Source organism: Vicugna pacos, chromosome 4 (assembly GCF_048564905.1).
Source record: "Vicugna pacos chromosome 4, VicPac4, whole genome shotgun sequence".
Lineage (NCBI taxonomy): Eukaryota > Metazoa > Chordata > Mammalia > Artiodactyla > Camelidae > Vicugna > Vicugna pacos.
This window is the reverse complement of record NC_132990.1, coordinates 20,684,572-20,698,825: the sequence shown is the minus strand read 5'-3', so window position 1 is coordinate 20,698,825 and position 14,254 is coordinate 20,684,572. Positions and strand designations below refer to the sequence as shown.

Here is a 14,254-nt window from a genome sequence, read left to right as displayed (position 1 = left end):
TTGGCATATCAAGTTCTGACTCTGCTCACTATGTGAATGGCATTGGACAGAACATTATGACCCCTGGGCCTCAGTTTCCTCATCTGTAAAGTGGGAATGATGCCACCTGTCCTACCTATCATTCAGTGTCGTTCAGAGCATCAAATGATACGCAGCACAGGAAGCTTCTTCATAAACTGAAAATTGCGACACCGATAACGGCAACACGATTATGATTACCACGTAAACATAAATGTATCCTTAATTACAGGGGAGGGAACCAGACAGCACATGAATTTTCAGACCCAGTGCTTTTCCCTCCACCCCTCATTGACCGTTAGCCATTGCATCAGCACTAAAACAAATGAAGCAGGGAAAATGCCAGAAGCTAAAACTCAGAGCATCCTTGAAATTTTCGAAGACTAATTATAATAAAAGTTTGCAGGAGGAAGGGAAGAAAGCAGGGAGAAGAGTAGCTGAAGTAGCTGAAATGACAAACTCAAATCATAATATAGGGGGAGGGTAGAAGACGACCCTACATTTTCCCTTTAGAATGACAGGTAACTCACCCATGTAAGAAAAATAAATTTCTGTGACTCACTATAGTTGCTCACTAATTACTTAACAATAAGAAGAACACAGAGTAATAAGAATACCTTCTAGAAAAAGCCAGTTGGTTTTAAGGCAAGTAAGTCTACGTGCCCACTAGGAAATCCGGCCCTTCCTCTCATGTGCACTGCACCGTCCCGTGGGTTTCCGAGGCTTCGATAGCAGCCCTCTTGTTTCCTCTACAACCAGCACACCCCACCCCGCCTGCACCACAAACACGCAAAGTAAATGAAGAGAATCTGATCTCCCTAAATGAGCCCCGCATTTTTACAGGAGCCTATAAGAATACATCAAGACGGATGCAGAGACATCCTTGAAGCACTGTCGTGGCAGCAGATGGGGCGTTCAGGACCCTCTGCCAAAGGGAACGGCATTAATGATTTGAATTATCAGAGCACATATGTACCTGCATCCTCCATTAAATAAAGACTCCGTAAAGAAAAAGAAATGTGGGTTGCTTTCCAGGAACATCAGAAACACAGCATTAACATGCTCTGTTCTAATGAAGCAAGCCACAAAGCCTAAAAACACCCCACCGGGCCCTGAAGGACGCCGCCCAGCCTTTCCATAAGAATCCCTGCTCTGCTGATGTGGCTCTACCTTGGCCGCCACCTGCATCATCCTGCGATAAGGAAGGCAACTCCAAAGTAAAACTGATGATGATAAAAGACAGAGTAACCCTGGATAAGGAAGGCAGGCAAGGACACAGGGTATGCACCGGTAGCAGAAAAGGGAGAATTTGGAAGCTGCTTAACTCATGCTTCAGATGATGCTTGATGTGCACACCTTTGTGATGGATTATTTCCTGCCACGCCAGCCTTGGAGGGGGTACCACGCAGGCTTTTCTTTTTTTTAAACAGGGTAAGATCCACTTGTTAAATCTGGACTCCTTCCCCCAACCTTGGTTATAAAAGTTACAGAAATTAGAAAAAGGTAGATACATTTTTAGTCTCATTATATTTTTTTAAAAAACCCAAAAAACAGGATTCTTTCCACCCAAAGCAGCCTCTTCACTGAGTGGGAAGTAATGAACAAGCTGTGCTTTAGCTGCTTCTGTCTGGAGTGGAGTCAGGGCTGCGGTAAGCCAGGGCTTCCTGTGGAATGGCCCCATGTGGGCCGGGAGGCACTGGCCACCGGCTGTGCGGCACCGTGTGCCCCACCCCGGGCTAAGAGGCGGGCCCTCAGGCTCCCCTCCACCAGGGGTTCTAAAACACAGAAAGGCGATCCCTCACGATGGGGAAAATCATTTTCAGCAGAATACTTCTCCGGGAGGGTTCTCCATGTTATTGGAATATATATACCACTGATTCCCCACTGCCCAGAAGAAAATTCTGAGAGTAGAACAGTGTTACCGAAATCGCTGAACTGTCTTCTAAGGAAGCCCTGGTTTTCTTCAGCGGTTTTCTTTTTTTTTTTTCTCCCTCTCCTAAGGAGGATGCAAATCCAGACTCAGGGCTGAACTGCAAATTGCAAAGGCGTTTAGAAGGCTTCAATCTCCCTTTCCAAATAAATGTGGAACATGTAGTTTAAAGAAGAATCAAATTCTTAGCCACTCTGAGGTACTGACGTCTCTGGGTTTGACTGTGTGTGCCGTACTATATTTTTACCTCACGTAAAAGGGGCTTAAGAACACAGGCTCTCTTAATCCACTGCTTTCTGCTCATTAATGTGGATGCTGGGCGCCTGCACCAGATGCCCCCAGAGTATAACAAAAATATTAACCACTTTCTGTGGGCCAAAGAAAAGTGGCAGGCCCGATTTTTTGACAGGATGCATTTAACAGGAGAAGACTTGGGATGGGATCGTGGGCTGGCCAGAAATTCTGTCTCAGGTACTCAGGTCTGCATGGCAGAGAATATGCAGGCTCTGTGGAACACAGTCCACAGATGAGCCGTGCTCATGGTGGAGAATAACATTAGTCCTCAATAGTGCCATGTTTTACAATAGGAATTAATTAAGCAGTAAACCGTGACAGGACATGCATCATGGTATCATAATCACAAGCCTCAGCTGCATTACAAGGCAAAAGGCCAAAGACTGAGAGCTTTCAACCGGCCTGGGAATGCAATTAGGGTGAAACGCTGTGGGCCCCGGAGTGCCTTTATGCCAGGTTAAAAATTCATAGATACCGCTCTCTCCCTCTAGAACACTAAAATAATCCACTTCGATGGAATTCTCCAGTAAGCCAGCTTCCCTCACAATTCTTTCCAAGGTCAAAATAGAGGACAATGTGAAGCTGGGAATGCCAGTGACAGCCCAAGGTCAAACCCTGCCCAGCAGCCTAGTAGCCTCGACTCATGGGCTGGGCTTTCTTTGTGAAGGTATCGCAGCCCTGCCTGAACATCCGTCTCACTCTTCTGAGTCTCACTATTTGGACCCAACTTGCGCATTACTGGCTTTATTGGACAACTGCTCCACGGTGGTTCAGAGCTGGTGTTTGGAAAGCGATTAGAAAATCAGCTAATAGATTTACCATCACCATTCAGGCAGCAGGCCCCCAAGTAATTGATAAGTGGCAGGCTAACCAATTTTCAGTTGTACAGAAGAGAGGTGAAGAAAAATACAATCAAAGTACGAGAATATGCCTCAGGGTAAGCCACTCAGATCCTGCTTTCCAATCCGTTATGCGCACATTAACAGAGATGCAAGAAATGCAACTTCTCCCCCCAACGAAGAAGTCTAGGTCTGCAGTCTTGTTCAAATCAATCTCTGGAAGGGTTAAAAAGCTTATCAGGCCAATCAGGGGACTGGGTGAGTTTGACAGTGTGTATTTATAGATTTAAGCAAAAATGTACACAGAATGTAAATGTGACCATCAGCCATTAAACATAAAAAAAAAAAAAAACCCACACACAGCTGGGGTAGATTAAGTACTAACTTCAAGTCATTTGAAAGCAGTTAGGAAAAAAAAATTTCATGCAGTGAAATAATCTACAAACCCACCCTGGAATTTAGAACACAACCTTCTCTTTGAGTGTTAATGAAAAATTATCTTATCAATCGCCACTGTTAATGCAATGGACGCACGTACAGTCAGTCACTGTATGAAAACGACAAACCTCCCTCCTTATCTTCTCAAAACATCAAATTGTACTAATAGAAGTTTCCCCCTCTGCAAGTATTCCACAGTTGAGTTCATAATAATAGAATGTATGCTATACAAGATAAGACAAACGAGGAAAATATTTATTTTCCTTAGAACAGCATTGGCAAAGGTTACTAAACTGAATCACAAATGTTTACGGCACTTGACTGAAATTCTTATCACTGTTTTCCCATGAAACCAGAAGCCTGGCCCCTAAGGTCTCTGCATTCCTACCGGCCCCTCCCTCCGCCCACAGGGCAGCACCGGGCGGCGGGGGCGGCCGTGTGCTCCCGCTTCGTTCCCGCGACGCGTGCCCAGGCGCTGTCGTCCGCAGCACCAGGGACGCTCCAAAGCGGACCTCCAGGTAGCCTGGGACGTGCGCGCCACCACCCCGTCCCCAGGTACCGTGCAGGGCGCGGGGCTGGCTTGGCCCCCGGTGCTACTCACACGAGTCCAGGACAAGCTCGGCCGCGAGGCTCCTGGGAAGGGTTGTGTTAAAAAGCATTTCTCACCTGCTGCAGAATGTGTCTCTCCCTCAGCGTCATCAGCCTTCGGTGGAGCTCCACCAGTTCATCTAGGTATGCCTGAAAGAGAAGGGAGGCCCCGAGAACGGGCGCTTTAGGACGCAGTTCAAAAGGAAAAGCAGAAACGAGTAAGAACATACAGCAGCGGTGAGAGGTCCCGCCACCTACTCCGCGCCTCGGGCTGTGGGGGCGCAGCGCTCAAGGCCTTTGCAGGCCAGTCTCCCTGGCCCACTACTGCCCTTCTCAAGCCAGCTTTTTTTGTTTTTTAAGGGCAGTTCTTGCACTGATCTGCCCTCAACAAGATTCAAGTGAACAGGTTCACCCTCTCCCAACAATGCCTCTACAGAGAGGAGGGGAACTCACTGATACACTGAGTTTCAGCGTATTATCACCATCTATAGTCTCCTTTTAAAAAATTATTCTTCCATCTTTGAAGTATTTTAACTAAGAGAAAAAAGTCTAAGTCTGAGCATGGAGGTTTCAATGCACACTACCAATTATGCCAGGGCAAAGTAAAAAAAAAAACAAAAACACCTTCCTGGTCATATTTAACATCTCTATGAACGGCAAGTGACAGAACGGAAGAATGTCTCATGAAAAACAGAGATCATCATCCAAATTAGCATCTGGTTTGTCAAGCGCTCCCCTGAAAGGGCACAGGTGCACCTCTCTTTCCGTTTGCTCTGACTCATGAGTCTTTGTTAGCATAACTGCTTGGAAGTTACTAAGTGCCTTTGTGCAATGAAGGCAAAAGAAAAGTTCACGAAGCCTTAGCCAGGCCTCCCCCAATCCTGCAAAGCGTGTGAGGACCCTGTCCACAGAAGGACACTAACCCGTAACAGGTCTACAGGTCAGGTTTTGGATGCGTGATTGCACACCTGGGGAAGCGCACTGCACTAGGGTCAGATGTGCTGCTCACCTAACCCTCTGCCTCTGCCACAAATCTCTTACCTCCCAACTCAACGTGCCTGAGATCCCTTGGCAATCACGGATGCGGAAGGCCAAGCTTAATACTGGAGATACAAGCAAGACTTGGAACATAAACTACAAAGCACTAGGAAGAAGCGCTTGTAATTTGGGGTGTCTCAGGCACCTTTGAAGATGAAGAAAATGAAAGGAGACCCAGCAGGGATGATCAAGGGAAACCCAAGCAAATAGCAGACACATCAGTGCTGCAGGACTCACAGTCATGGGCTGGAAACCTACCTTATCACACTCCCCGTTCTTTATTTGCTTATCTGATTTGCTTTGCTTTATTGGACTTTTCACTTCAAGGATCTAGGGATCAAAGACAACATGGTTACATTTGATTTCCAGCACTTCTTAACTAAACCAGCCACTAACAAAGGTACTTGTGAATGAAATGTCGACATAATCACACCGCTTTCCAAAGAGCATTTCTCCTCCATATGTTTTCTTTCTTCTCTGATCTGACTTTCTCCGGGGAAAAAAAATTATTTGTATCTGAAATGCTGAGTCAGGGCAATAGATCTTAAAAAAAAAAAAAAAGAAGAAGAAGAAGAAGGTGACGATAAGGAAATTGATCTACGCTTCCAGGGCTGCTCCTCCTTTGTGGCAGCACTCTCACACATACGCATAGCAGCTGAGCGGCACTGGATCGTAGTCCCCGCCAGCAAGAATTTTTTCTTATTCATTCTGTTGTTTCAGCATGACTACCAGGGCTCAGGACGCTGGGGATGGCCGAACAAACACTCAAATACACCTTTTTTTGGTACCTGACTTTCAGGTTCTAAAAAGTACTCATATCCACTCAACGGAGGCAGCTGTGAAAGTGAAGGTGACCATCAGTTATACTGGTTACTCCCGACCTGGGATCCTCCCACTCAAGAAACAGAGCCAGGACTATCTTCTGTGTTTCAAGAAATGATATCTTTATCCGCGATAAAATACCAAGTGCCTTGCTTTTTATCTGAACCGATCACAGCTTAGGTTGTGAACAGTAGCTCTGCATACTGTTCAGACAGTGAGGAGCTATGTTCATAAGCAATAAAAAGGAGAAACACATTATGACTCAATACAGTTGATTTATTACAATCTCCAAAATTGAGAATTACGAGAGAAATATTTTTAAATGGTCCTTGCTTAAAATGGTTGAGAACCAGTGAATTTACTGATGAGTGTCTACAAATGTATATAAACATAAAAAGCAAAGTAATGTGTCTTTTTCATTTTATCCTCATTACCAAGTGCGTTATTATCATTTGAAGCCAATCTTAAGGAGGAAAATACAAAATAAAGGAGATATTTCAGAAGTCTCCTATTCCTACTGCTCTTTTCATCCATTTCTGCTCTAACACCCACACCCTCACAGTTCTGTTAAAGATCTACCATATTCTTAACATGAAGATTTTTAAAATGAGTCCAATTTATTTTGTGATTTAATTTGTGGAAAGAGCATTGATTGGGCTCAGAAACCTAAGTTCAGGTACCAGCCCTATCATTCAACATTTTGGAACCTCAAAAACACGAGAATAAAGTCAGAATGATGCCCAGATTCCCATTCAGCTATAAAATTTTCTACTACTGATAAAAATTTTAGTTGTTGAGGGTGACATTCTAGAAAAGACCCAATACTTCAGAAAGGGTATATTTTTCTTTGAATTAAAAAAAAATCTGTGTAAAATGTGAGCTGCTAACAGAGTCTTGCCTGAGACTCGCTTCATTTCTTCGTTTATAGCATTAAGATAACCAGATGACCAACGTGACCAGGCTCGCCTACAACACAATACTTCTGGCAACACAAGGAAATTACTTAATCGCAGGGGCAGAGCCACAGTTTTGAACACGCTCCGCTGTAAAGGAAACCAAACACCCCACTACATTCAGAGTTTCCTTCTCTCTATTGTTGCTGGAAATGAGAGCTCGAGGGACTGCTCGGCGCTGAGACCCAGGAGTAGGCAGGTCAGTAGATGGCACTCCTGGCCAACGCAGATCCGCGCTGGGCCAAGCGGAGCCAGGCGAGAGGAAAAACACGCCTGCCCGCCTGCTCGCCTCGCCTCGTGCAACAGAAAACCGAATTTTGTTCCCATCACATCCCTCCCCTCTAACCTCCCTCCAATCCGGCCCCCAAGTCTTTGTGCTCTGGGGGGTCCGACTGGCTGAGACTTCTCTCTCTGCAACGTAGAGCTGTTAACCAGGCTTCCAGAGTTCCGCCACCTTCTCTTCCAAAGCAGAAAATAGAACGTTCAAGGCGCTTCGGTCCCACCCTACACATTCCGTAAGTGCTACGGCACAGAAGGCAGCACTACGCTGAAATCCTAGTTGCTTTCTGCAGCGGCTGCAGTGGCAGGAACAAAAGCTCCGGGTGTCAGTGATCCGCCTCAAGTTACTGAGTGGCTGCCCAGAGAGGGCTCAGTTAATCTTCCTGCTTTGATCTCTCCCTGCTCCAAAATAAACAGCTTTGTCAAAACCTCATTCTGAGAGCTGAGCCACGCTGAAGACAATTGTTTTATTTATGATCATTTCTTATCTTGAAGGAAACGACTCCAGAAGAGAAAAGTACAGCACCTTGTCTTCCACGGGCTTATTTCAAACCAGTTTAACTGGATAGACTCTTTATTTCATCCCACATGGCTTGCAGGCTGAGAGGTGATTTATGATATTCTGAATATTAACTCAGGTCCAATGGATCGCTTCCTTCCTTTCAGACCCCTCGCTCCTCCCTCCCTTCGAGACTTCCAGCCAAAAAGGATCTGGAATTTTGATGTTGTCTGAAATTCTCACAAGGGCGGTTTGAAGTGAAAAAAAAACAACAACAAAACCCATCCATGGTTCAAATGGCACAGCCCTATTCTTCCCTATTAAGCTGTCTGGGGAGAAACAACCAGCCGGACTGCTGAGAGGCACCATGTACGCACATGGTAAGTCTCTGAAAATAGAACTGTGATTAGTTGCATTTCTATCCTTAATCTGAGGATATGGCTTGAGAATCAAATTTTCAAGATTATTATTTTCCTGTATTCCTTTGTGAGCACTGACAACTCAATTATTTGGCAGATGGATTCTCTACTGATGGGCCTTTCATGTTAATGATCACGAGGAGCTCCTAACAACACTCAGGTTAATTACGTGCTTTGTTGACATGTGGCGCTCGCTCTCTCTGCTCACTTTTTTTCCCAAGAGTTAGAAAATATTTGACTCAATTAGCACTTTCCCTCTTGCCGAGTCCCTGGAAGATGTGAGAAAAGGCAAGGAAAACACAGCCTTGCCTGGAAATGTACAGAAGCTTCAGAGATCATTGTCAACCTGCAGACAGAGAAGAGCCAAGGGATGCGGGAGAAGGAAACTCAGTCTTCTCACTCCGCAGTTCGGCCTTCGCAGGATGTTTTCATCTATTACATTTTACGTGAAAGTTCAGATCATCATCGTCATCATACACACCCACAGGACTAAAAACACGTTCCAGTTCCAAGACGCAGGTCCAAGGAGGTAAGCTCCCTTGTGGTACATGTACTTCCTACCCTAAGCTGGATAAAAGTGAAAGCATATGGGCCCCTTATCATGCTCATAGGTGTATGCGGCAAGTGACATTACTGAGTGTTCCGGACAGATTGATGACTCACACGTGCGAAGCTACATTTGTCAAATAAACATATGCCAAGGAACCAGTGGTAGGCTATTCGATCGGATAAAGTAATCTTTACCATTTCTAGATGGATGATACTATCCATTTTTGTTTTTGTTCTGCTAGACAAGTTAATAAAAAAAAAAAAGTCTGACAAAGAATCTAAACCTTTCCCTGAAACCAGCATTAGCTCAAGACTGCCAGTCGGGAAGGGAGTGAGGGTGGCTCTGTTTTCAGGACAAGATGGGGGCTTGTTGGAGTTGCATTTATTTAACAAACACAGTCTTAACCCTGACTGGGCAAGATGCTGAAGGAGATTAACAAGGGGCACAAAGCACCCCCTGGTGCCCTTCACTCCTGGCACTGCCACTGCCATCACCCAGGAAGTAGCCTAAATCCAGCACACCACCCACTGGAGGCAGAAATCAGGTCTATGTAGGTTTAAATTGGATATAAAAATATATTCAAGGTCCAAATTCTATCCTTTCGTCAGCTCTTACTGAAGCACGTGCTTACAAAAGAATCCCAAGTTATCAGTTAGGAGAGCTCAGGGCTCTTCTCAACTGACTGGCAATGATGGTTATGCCCGTAGTCCTCACTTTCCCCTGAAATACCTGACTGGCAGTGCGGGCAGCTGCACTGGAGGTGAGAGCTGGCTGGGCCCTGGGCACTGCTGGCACCGGAGATGGGGACACCGTTGGAAGGCAGGGTAACGAAGAAGAACGTGCAATTCCCTGAAGGGCCAGTGGGTAACGGATGGTGAGGTGGGGCCCGCAGGCACATGGAGCACACAAAGAAACTGCAGTTGAACTGTAACCAGTGAGGTTAAGAACACTGATATTATTTCTACTTAATAATGGAGGCTTTAGGTTGTAGATAAACTTTATAAATGAGGCATTTTAAATTTTAAGAGATTTTTGCTTATGCTTTATACAAAATTTAAAAAGAAAAAACAAGGCTTTAGGTATAAAATCTCATTTTCCCAGTAAAACCAAAATCACATATTCAAGGACAAGGCCATTTAAAACTGTAAGACACCTATGAAACAATAATTCTAGAAAGATGCATGTCTTTTACTTTCAAGTTAATAATACTCATACAGTAACTTGAATTAAGGAGCTATTGTAGAGGCCACGTGGAATGTGTCTAAACAAAAGAAATAAATAACATGGTAACAGAGTATCAACCTTAGTGCACCATGAGGTTTTTTAAATATTCATGATACTTGAAAATAGTTGATTTTAGCAAGTATTTAAAATATCCCAATCTTAATCAGTTATTTAACAAAAGCTCTTCCTCACAGCTTTGGAAGTTCTGCCGAGACCTTATCCAAATAACTATATTCTGAGTTGATTATCAAATGAATAAGCTTTCCTCTGGCTCACTTTGTAACAACAATGATAATGACCATTACTGACTCTCTTATTTTGTGAACTAATCCTTACAATCCCGAGTGATGGCCCCTTTCTCCTGGATGGGCACACAGAGGCAGAGGACCTGTGCCAACAACCGTCCATCATCAACTGTTTGCCAGCAAGGGACGAGCAATGCCTCACGCTCTTTGTGTGTATGATATTGTTTGTCATCCTCCTAGGAGCCGGCGAGGTCGCTATTAATACCCCCAGTTACAGATGAGGAAACTGAGGATAAGTTAAATGTTATTTTCCCACCAACAGATTACTGTCACCTAGTAAAGTCAACAACCAGACTTCATACTACCTTCAAATGTCATACTCTTTCTAATTCATCAAATCGCCTGCTTACTGCTGAGGGGAGAAATACATAGAAATCAGGAGCCAACGGGCAACACTTTTGTCAACATCCTTTCCTGCGTCTATTTAATTAACCCAACCAATGGAACATACTTTTCATGACAACAGAAGTTCCTTCCCCCTGACTATGTGTTTATTCCTAAGCTTGAAAACTCCCATTTATTTGCGATCAAGAGGGACTTTGTTTAAAACTTAAGGGATAAACAGTTTTGTATGCTTCGTAAAAATGATCGCATCTTATCCTGCAGAGTCTTGGAAAGTACAAACCCAGCAATTTACCTGGTTGTTGTTGGTTTTTAATAAGGGTGGCGGGGGCTCGTGATGCAGGGGTGAGGAAGCGGAACTGCTTTCACTGTCGCTGCCATCACTCAGGCTGACTCTGAAAAGAAGCAGAGGAGTCAAATGCATCATTACAGACAATCCTTGAAATATCCAAGGCAACGGCGCAGACAGCAAGGAATCTAAACACTAGTCATTGGAAACTTGATTTAACTCATACAACCACTACCGCGTATTGGCCCTTACTTTGTATCTGGAGCTGTGTTAAGTGTTTCACCTGCTTATCATTTAATACTCTCCACCTCACAGATGAGAAAAATTGAGACTTAGAAAGACTGGGTCACTCACCTAGGGTCACAAAGGTAAGAGGCGGGGTTCTAGGATTCAAACCCAAGCAGTGGGACCCAAAGCTGGTGCTCAGCCAGGATATCTCACTGGCTTCATTTACTCATTTCTCTCCCTGCTCCAGCTCCATCCACCTACTATCATAAGTGGGTACCCAAGCTTGCAAGTTAGTGAAATCAGACAGCTCATAGGTTACCACCATTCTTCCCCTCGCCCCTTGCCTATTTGCTACAGGTGAACACTTAACAGATAATGGCTAAAATACAGACTGCAGGAGTGGAAGCCACTGCTAGGAAGAGTGTGGACAAGAGCCCTGCAGGACGGACAGCTCAGGATGACACCTGAGGATGACATGTGCGAAGCCCAACACAGCAGCCACCACCAGTCATTCCTACTGTGTAACGATTCCAAGCTGACCCTAGTTCTCAGCACTGATAGAGCAATTCATGGGAAAGACACCACAGCAACATGAAGAGACAGTGTTTGGGGTAACTGCTTTAGAAAAATCCAATGATATCTTTCAACAATGAAAGACAATAAAAATATCACCTCCTCTCCTATTTTTTTCCCTTTCAAAACAAAACAGAATTTTCTTTTAGCCAGAATAGGAGCCATTTCTATATTCTACTCTGCTGAATGTATGCCCTCCTTCTGAAATGTCCTTCGGTGTTTGCTCCCTGTCTTGGGTATAAAGTAACTTAATATAATATTCTTCTCAGAAACAGAAAATGCTTTAGAAATCAGGATAGTTTTTCTTTCACTCTGAATAGGCAATCACATTCCAGCCCTATAACATATTCAGATAGACAAGATACAAGACAGGAAATGAAAAGGATACACTGGGACATCCTTTTAGCAAAAACTGATGGAACTTGTTTTTCTTAACTAAATTACATTAATGAAGTGTTCAGTTGAAGCGCTGCTTTAAAATGCTTCTTGACTGAAGTGGAAGGCTGAGTATTTAAACTGATTAAACAGTTGAGACTTCACAAGTGCAACGGAAGATCAGATGTTACGCTGGCGGGGCTGTGCTAACAGCACATGTCAGGAGGGGAGAAAAGCTCTTCCCACAGTGTGCATCACACCAGCCCAACTCACAAACCAGTATGATCTGACCTGTGTTGACTCGGGACGGGGCAGGAGGTGGTGGGCCACAGCTCATGAACACCTAGAACTTCTACGTAACGGTAACTTGGGAAATTGTCTAAATAGGTGATGTGTCTTCCACCAGCTAAATGTGCGAGCAGCCAGTGGCCAGGATTTTGGCTGTTACAAAGATGCTCCTCACCTGCAAGTTTCAGGCCATTTTTAGGTCTTTTTGCCCTACCAGTCTCCTTGTCAAGTTAAAGACTTCTAAAGGGAAGTGTCATAGGGCCAAGGCCATTAGATTCCTTATTTTCTGCTATTAAAAAGAAATACAGAGGGGGTGAGTTTGGGAGACAAGGTGGAGAAAGAGCTTTGAGTATGGCCATAAAGAAGAATCACTGAGACATTTGATGGGGATACACTCTAAGGAGACTCTTTCTTAAGGGACAGTGAGGAATTACCAATTAGCAGACACAGGGTCTGTCCAGTTTGGAGTAAGATCATGTTCTTTTTAGGAATTTTAGGGCCCTCTACATAGTAATGGATAATGGGGAAAGATTTAATGCAATATATTATAAATGTAATTGGATTTTAAGTTCAAGTAGATTCATATTTTTTCTACTCAAAACACATTAAAGTAAGCATGCCTATTTATTTTCCTCATGATAAAGAAAGAAAATCCTCAAGGCAATTTCGAGTTGACTATTAATTATAAGACATGAATTACCATCTTATAATGTAGAATTATGCCTCACCGCATTTCAAGCTACTCAAGGAACCTAACTGTCAGCACACTTAAAAGGAATTTATTTTCTGGAAAACACAGAGGTAATCCTAGTTTTAATTAGGTCACACACGTAATTCATTGAAGTCAATTGTTCATTTCTAACTACAAACAGCAAACACATTTCCTCAAATTCTGAGGAAATTCTACCTACAGCAAAGGATCCACATAAATTCTTCAAGTGAAGAGTTTATTTCAGCAGCCAGCCCTGCCACCTTTGCATATACTTTCAAGAACAAGGAATTCTCATAGGACTTTTCCCTTATAAAATTTATAGGGGAAAAGCCTCTCCTTTCTGAGAAAAAGGGATAAATGATTCCCTGCAGAGGTGAGTGTAAGCATGCCACGCTGCCCCAACTTAAAAAAGTGAATGTGACCATGTACTGCCATTGTTTTTGGAGTTTCACACCTTTGCTGTGGTTAGACGCTTAGGTCTAGTGAAAAGGTATGATTCCATTGCAGGGAACAGCCTTCCTTGCAAGACACTCACCTGCGACTCCGGCTGCCTCCTCTATTTACAGGTCTCTCCATTTCAGAGTCATTGTCATTATCCTCTGCCTCATCTGATTCCTCCTCATTGTCATCGGAATGCAGATCTTTCATTATAGACCTTAAAGGACCTGAGTAATGACAATGAACCACAAACAATCAAACACACTACTTCAAACACACTTAGCCAAATCAGACCCAGGGGAATGCTCACCAGCACTGAACACTGGTTAAAAATTACCATTATCATATATATGTATATTTATACAATTTCCATGACAAATTTGGTAATTTCTGGAATGCAACCTCTGCCAAAACAGTATTGTTTTCATAACACATGCCCGAAAATGTTCATTAGGAAATCTCTATTTCCTAGGAATTTTTTTCTATGCATTTCTCTTCCCTAAGAAAAAAATCACACCTAAAAAGAAACAGAGAGATCTGTTAGTAAATTGAATGTTTTGTTAGGTTAATCCATGTATTGAAAAGTTTAGACTAATAAATCACCATGGCTGTAAGTTGTTCTTAGCAATGCAGCCTTTGTGTGGTAGTTTTTGATCTATTAAGGTTTAGCTGTTCCTTTTATTTCAAGGTCAATTTCAGGTCAAGCACGCATTTCAGTCAAGTTCAGATTATAAAGTATTTCAGTTCCATGGTGTAATGTCCTATATCTGATCTTCATAGTGATCTTGGACACAAGGTCGTGTTGCAACAATT

General features: G+C 43.6%; 1 protein-coding gene across 9 annotated transcripts in view; it reads right to left on the bottom strand.

Annotated features, from left to right (window-relative positions):
• MLLT3 (MLLT3 super elongation complex subunit) overlaps window positions 1-14,254 on the bottom strand; it is a 236,697-nt gene that overhangs the window by 2,983 nt on the left and 219,460 nt on the right. For 6 of the 9 annotated variants that reach the window (XM_072959331.1, XM_072959332.1, XM_072959328.1 and 3 more), the window contains 5 exons: window positions 13,539-13,668; window positions 10,834-10,933; window positions 9,397-9,516; window positions 5,404-5,475; window positions 4,186-4,257 (listed from right to left, as the gene is read on the bottom strand). In XM_072959331.1, coding sequence (XP_072815432.1) covers window positions 4,186-4,257; window positions 5,404-5,475; window positions 9,397-9,516; window positions 10,834-10,933; window positions 13,539-13,668 — 494 coding nt within the window. Of the gene's footprint in view, window positions 1-4,185; window positions 4,258-5,403; window positions 5,476-9,396; window positions 9,593-10,833; window positions 10,934-13,538; window positions 13,669-14,254 lie in introns of those variants that run through there. The other 3 variants (XM_072959333.1, XM_072959334.1, XR_012071913.1) reach the window with 2 other exon arrangements.